The 6,405-nt window shown below is 33.2% G+C and overlaps 1 protein-coding gene across 1 annotated transcript; it reads left to right on the plus strand.

The window, feature by feature from the left end:
• The first annotated feature begins 733 nt into the window (after positions 1–733).
• Positions 734–4,059, plus strand: LOC136987671 (venom metalloproteinase antarease-like TpachMP_A). The gene is made up of 11 exons (XM_067285422.1): positions 734–825; positions 927–1,093; positions 1,203–1,289; positions 2,181–2,307; positions 2,419–2,585; positions 2,725–2,793; positions 3,108–3,274; positions 3,361–3,413; positions 3,484–3,595; positions 3,663–3,827; positions 3,903–4,059. The coding sequence occupies exons 1-11, from the start codon at positions 768–770 to the stop codon at positions 3,943–3,945; spliced, it is 1,215 nt and encodes a 404-aa protein (XP_067141523.1). The 5' UTR covers positions 734–767; the 3' UTR covers positions 3,946–4,059.
• Positions 4,060–6,405: the final 2,346 nt, after the last annotated feature.

Genomic DNA, 6,405 nt, shown 5'->3' on the forward strand with positions numbered 1-6,405 from the left:
GTGCTGGAAAAGTAATACGGCATGGTCCACATTAACTAGAAGCACATTTTAAAAAATAACAGCCTGAAACGTTTTATCTTGGCCTTCAGTCCAGCAAATAATTAAACATTACATTGGTAAATTCGACTTTTCAAATGGCCTCATAATAAAAATTTCGCGCGATCATAACTGTTGTTTTGGCAAATGAATTTTACTAGCAAAGCTCGTCCTTCCTGCAGATACCCACGGTTCCATCTAACAATTACAGGGAAAACTTCACGCTTTATAGCGTGTCTCGTGCTACTCTTACGTGAGACTGGCTGCAATACGCTAACACGAGAAATTAGAATATTGTAACCATTGGCGTAGCCAGAGTTTTGTTATGGGTGGCCTAGTAGAGGCTGTAATTTTCTGAGGAGGGGCACCAGGTTAACTGGGGGACCGTGCCCACCCATGCCCCTTCCTGGCTACGCCCATGATTGTAACACGTTTTCTTCCACGAACCGTGTAATGATGTGAAATTGAATCATTGCTGATTTCTTAATTTTTCGGGTAAACTAAGAAACAAGCAAAAATACGTAATTTCGAAAATGTTTCCTATACTTTTAGATGGTAATAAATAAAATCCGAAAAATAACGGGCGTTCTAATTACGAAAAAACATTCCAGATTACGAATGACGTCATTGCACATTCTAACACGTTTCAAAATCGCGACAACTGGAGGAAGTTTACACGCGACACGTGTAAACTTCCTATAAAAGGACTGGAGTATTGATGCGGATCAATCATGTATTTTTACGTGATAGTTGTTCTCTTTTGTTCCCCCGTTTTGGCCATTCCTGGTGGTAAGTGTTTACGTTTTATCTTCACTAATTTATGCATTAAATGATATATGAAATATACGTTATAACTCGAATTCGATGTTACATTTTCTAACACGTTTCAGGTCGAACGGAGATAACTTATCCATCTGTGGAAACATTACGATCTGGAGAGAAAATACTGACTCTGCGTGCCTTCGGCAATGTAATAGCATTGAAATTGGAATCGGCTGGCGATGTCGTAGCCGATGATTTCACTGTTACGGACGGAGACGGAAAAATTCATAAAACTGTGCGTATTTTCTTGTTTATATTTCGTAGGCGAGTATATTTTGCAAATTTCGTAAATTTAAACTCATTTTAGTATATTTTATTTGTTATATTCTGTTATTTCGATGAAGGATGTGAAAAACCTGAAAAGCAAGCTGTTTAGAAATAAAGAAAAGATGGCATCTTTGTATATTAACGAGGAAGGACCTTTGGAAATTGTAAGTGTTTAAATATAAATTTATTGTTGCGAGTAAAATTCGTTATTGAAATAAAAATGCTGAGGGGTTTCTTGAATTAAACAAGTCCTAAAATGACTTTATATTTGATAAATTATCGATTACATGCGGATGAACTATAAACATTTTCTGAAAAACACGAAATTTGCTTATGCTTTAATTGTTATGTTTTTTCTAAGAATTATTTTATATAATTAGAATTGCAATTTCTGTTAAGTATTTCATTTTCATTGGTTTTTATTTATCAGCACATTCATGTATATAGCCTAATGCTGCAGATCGCGTAATATCTAAGTCACTTCTTTCGGCAAATTTACTTTCATGATGGTATTGATGTGGATCTATTTAATGATTTCAAAATAAAATAAAATTAAGGATATAAATCAAAATACAAAGGCGGAATGATAAAATCTATCTCTACTTTACCTTACAAAAATGAAGCTATTAAAATATGTTTTGTGATTTGATTTTAATACAATAATTGTTCCGTTTTTGTTTTTGTTAAGAAATTATAACGTTCGTTAATTAACGTTATTTATTGTTATTTTGTTACTCTTTCAATGCAGTTCTATATATAAAATAGAGAAGAATTTTCTAAATACATTAATTAAAGCTTCTACAAAGCGCTCTTGGAGAGGGTTTTATCAGTTACTTTGTAGCTTCGAATACCTTTGTAAAAAGTGGAACAAAAGTTCTTTTTGAAAGTCGCAGGATTAAAAAAAAACAAGAAATTAAACTTTAAAATTAAATTTTTATTTATAGAGATTATTAAGGGTGAAAAATATTTAAAAAACAATCATAATATTTTAAATTGTAAGTTATATATATTTATAAAATTTATACAACATTTTGCTTAACTTTATGCATTTTCAGAAAGGGTTGATAGATTCTAGAATGAAAATTGAGCCTTGTGCCTCAAACGAAGAAAGTAAAGACGGGAGGAAAGCTCACTGCATTACAAGACGTTCTGAAGACGACAAGCGTCACGGCCATGATACAGGTACTGTACTTTATGGAAGTATTACAATACGTTATAAATTTTTATTTATATTTTGAATATTAAACTATACTTTTTATTGTAAATAAATTGAAATTTATTTATTGTTTTTAGTCATTCCTCCGAGTATTAGTCAAATATATTCAAGCGACTCTCTAATGGTGATGCAAGATGATCAATGTGTAGTTATTGAGTATATTTTTGTGACAGAAAGTACCGTTACTGAGCGCTTTAATAATACAGAAGCGATTATGGAGCACTTGTCGACGGCGTTACTCGCAGTAAGCCGAAAACCTTCGTATTTTATAATTTATTATCATTTTTGAATTTTCGTGTTGTATTTTAATGTGTTTTTACAATCAATGTAATTAATTATTAATTTTATCATGCTTTAACAAACATAATATTGATATATTTAAGGTTCAAAATATAATGGATACGTTAAATCTGCGAATACAGGTGCGCTTGATTAACGTTACAGCCTACACTGTGAGTAAAAAGTTGTGTGTAGTGTTTCTTCTAAGCATAGTAAAATTTAATATGAAGAGCTACATAATTTAATACTTATTTACCCGTTATTATAATTTATTACTTTTATATAATTAACGTTAAGTTAAAAGTTTATTATTTAGCTACACACTTTCATATTTGCAATATTTGTTACAATTAAATATTTCTTATAGAAATCTTGATACGAAAGTAAAATGAATGTATATCAATCATTATTTTGACTTTCCTTAATGAAGATTTTATTGTATTTTTTACAGAGAGATTTTCCTTTGATCTTTATTTTCTGTTTTCAGAAAGAAAATGAACCTTCTTACATCAAACAGAGTGAAATTGCTGGGCATGAAGGAGTTCTATCCACTAATCAATTATTGGGAAATATGATCAAATATTTTTGTGAACACAAAGATGACGAAGATTTTGAAAAATATAAAAGAGCTGATATAATTATGCTTATGACTAGGTGACAAATTAATTTTATTTTTAGTCTTTTAGTCTACTTAAAGCACTTTAAATTATAATGTTAGTATATCCTCTAATGCATTTTAGAAAAACATTGGGTGATCAACCTCCGGGTGGAAAACTTTTTACTGGAATTTCAGGTATTTAATTTTACTTATAAAATTCTTAATCACGTCGGTTTTCTTTAAAATATTTATTGAACTTTTTCAGGAGTAGCAAAATTAGGTGGTTGTTGCGACCCTTGTGGTAAATGCGGAGTCATAGCAGACGATGTCGATAAAATGTACAGAGATGAAACTATAGCTCACGAATCTGCCCATTTGTAAAGAATTTTTCTATTACAAAGAACAATTAAAATTATTTTGTCGTCTAACAAATATTTTTTTTAGAATTGGCAGCCCGCACGATGGGGAAGGACCCGAAAGGGCTCTCCCCGGGAGTCCAGGGGCTAAGGCTTGTCCCGGAAGCGATGGATTTATAATGGGTGATGAGAGTGAAGTAAATAAAAGAAAATTTTCTAATTGTTCGCGTGAGAATATTAAATATTTCCTAAGGTAAATATAATTCCTCTGTGTCAAAGTATTTTAAAATAAAGACATCTCAATAACTTTTTTTTTCATTTTTAACAGCTTGCCGAATTCCCAATGCATTATTCAAAATTGCGAAGAATAAGGAATGATACAACAATGTAAACAATACTATGAACTGTCTTCAATAATTATAGAATATTGTAAAATTTCTAATTTCTGAAGTAGAAAATTATAGACTAGCAGAATTGTAATATATTTAACAGTAAATGATGATAAAATAATTTGTTGCAAATCATCTAATATGTTTTAGAATGGATTTAATATAAATTCATTATTTATTTTTTAATGCATCGCGTCAGTAACGATGTATTTAAATGTTATTTAAAGTTCCGTTTGCTAAACATAACGATTTAATTAAATGCATAAAATAAAATTACAAAAAAACTAGTAATATAGAAACACATTTATTAGCAATGTGTTCGCTTCTTTCTTATCACAATAATTAATGTCAGAATATGGATATAATGAAGGGTGGTGTCGAGGTGAGACAAAGAAAGAGCGGACTAAAAGAAGGAACGCACGTTACAACACAACACACGTTACACTGAACTAAAGTAACAACCAGAGTAACAGTGACACTTCTCCTTGACAGAGTTTCCATAACTCAACATAGCAGAAGAGAGGGCGCGACGATTACAGGGGTAAAAGGTCACCTTCACAACTTCCTAACAATTAACAATACAGTACATTTAAAATAAAGAAAAGTTAAAGTTAATTTTTACTCTTGCAAGCCCACGGAGAACCTCTGACTTAACTCCATTTCGAATTGTAGTTCAGGACCATCCCGATAGCCATGTTGTAGCCCAGGACCGTCCTGGGAGTAATTATGGCTGATCATATAATTAACATTGTGCGTCAATTAAAAACATTGTTTCCAGAAGAGGCCCGTGATTTTCACCTTAATGGAAAAGGGGTTCGTGGAACAAAATAAGGTTAAGAACCCGTGAGTTAGGCTAACATCTTACTATATGGTAAGATCTGGCTTAACATTATTCGTTGAATTTATGAATAATTGTATTAGGTCTTTACATGTAAATCGAATTATTTTCTAGAATAAGACTAAGAGCCATTTCTCGAAAAAATTAGATACAAACGATCATCCGAAAGATCGTACAGTACGCTTCGGTGATGTCAATTGTTCTGTGAAGTCCCTAAAATCAGGTCAAAATTTCGAATAATTATAAAGTTCCTAAGTCGGGAAGTCTCGGAAATCAAATCGGGTCAGGAACACGTGTTGGTAATCTAGACCAGACATGAAGGAAACTTTCTTACTTATTTTAAAACAAACGCGACGCAATAATAAACGACAGAGGGGAATGTCAACCGAGAGAGAGGGAGGTTTGTCAAGGTGCTCGCGAACAAGTGTCGGGTCTAAACAATCGAGAAAAGGGGGGTTAATGACCAAAAGGACAGCTGTTAAGTCACGTTATCCCGAACCCATGGGGGAAGTAAATGGCTGCCAGAAGATCTGGTAGATCCTTTAGTTCAAAACGTCACGAAAAGAGCCATAACGGAGTAAAATACGAGCGCAGATTTCAAGGGCTCCGTCGACACCTGTCGGACCTTTCCCGACCCGGATCGGACTCGGTTTTCGCCTAGAGACAAAAGAATGACCAATCGGGGTAAGGGAGAGGGTGAACAGGACCAATCAAAAGGACGAGATTCGGAGGACAATCCTATAAAACCCCCGGGTCTCAAGGCCAAGCGGACGGTTCTCCTCCAGACAGACGGTTTTATCCAGTGGCCCAAGATCTCCGTCCATCCGCAGCATCACCCGTCAGAGTCACCTCCTGTGCAACGGACACTCCTTTATCAAAGACACGCAACTTCGGACACCAGCCTTCACCCGTCCATCGACATCGGGAGCTCCCCAGCGGAAAGAGATCTAGATCGAATTTTCTGTGTCATTATTATGTAAGTTAAACTAGTTGTTAAAATAAATGGTTTTGTGTAAGACACTTGTCATCTTTGTCTCCTGCCACCTCCACCCACATACGATTCGTCCCTAAGTTTTCCTGACGCGCAATTAACTTATTGCCCCTAAAAGTCGACGAGTTTACAGTTCCGCTTTTCCGTTTTTTCGATATTCAAACGCATTATGTTTTAGCCAAACACGTCTGAGAATGTTATAAGATACAAAGACAAATTTTATAAACTACTGTTTCAAACAAAAAGCATATGCTATAAAAAAAACACTTGATATTTTTTTCATTTTTGACGATCTCCGCTACATAGTCAAAATACTAAAATTTTAAAATGTTAAATATAAAACATTTATCTAGTCTAAAATAAATATTGATATAGATTTATTCTTCAAATCGAAATCTCATTTTATTTACAATAAACAAAATTAGTACAACATAAAATAATATATCCTGATATATATTATCTTACGTTGTAGTATGAGGATAATGGCGAGAATATGACAATATTGATTGTATCAATAGATTACATTCAAAAGATAAAACATCCAAAGTACAATTACCTATCTGTTAATTCTTGCATAAATATATATATATAGTGTGTGTTATAACAAATCCTT

The sequence above is a fragment of the Centruroides vittatus genome, unplaced genomic scaffold, assembly GCF_030686945.1.
Source record: "Centruroides vittatus isolate TY-2023 unplaced genomic scaffold, ASM3068694v2 scaffold_2569, whole genome shotgun sequence".
Classification (NCBI taxonomy): Eukaryota; Metazoa; Arthropoda; class Arachnida; order Scorpiones; family Buthidae; genus Centruroides; species Centruroides vittatus.

Coding starts and splice junctions, on each gene's coding strand:
- LOC136987671 (XM_067285422.1), top strand. CDS start 768: ATGTATTTTTACGTGATAGTTGTTCTCTTTTGTTCCCCCGTTTTGGCC. Junction 1,094..1,202: donor ACGGAAAAATTCATAAAACT/GTGCGTATTTTC, acceptor ATTTCGATGAAG/GATGTGAAAAACCTGAAAAG. Junction 3,828..3,902: donor AATATTAAATATTTCCTAAG/GTAAATATAATT, acceptor CATTTTTAACAG/CTTGCCGAATTCCCAATGCA.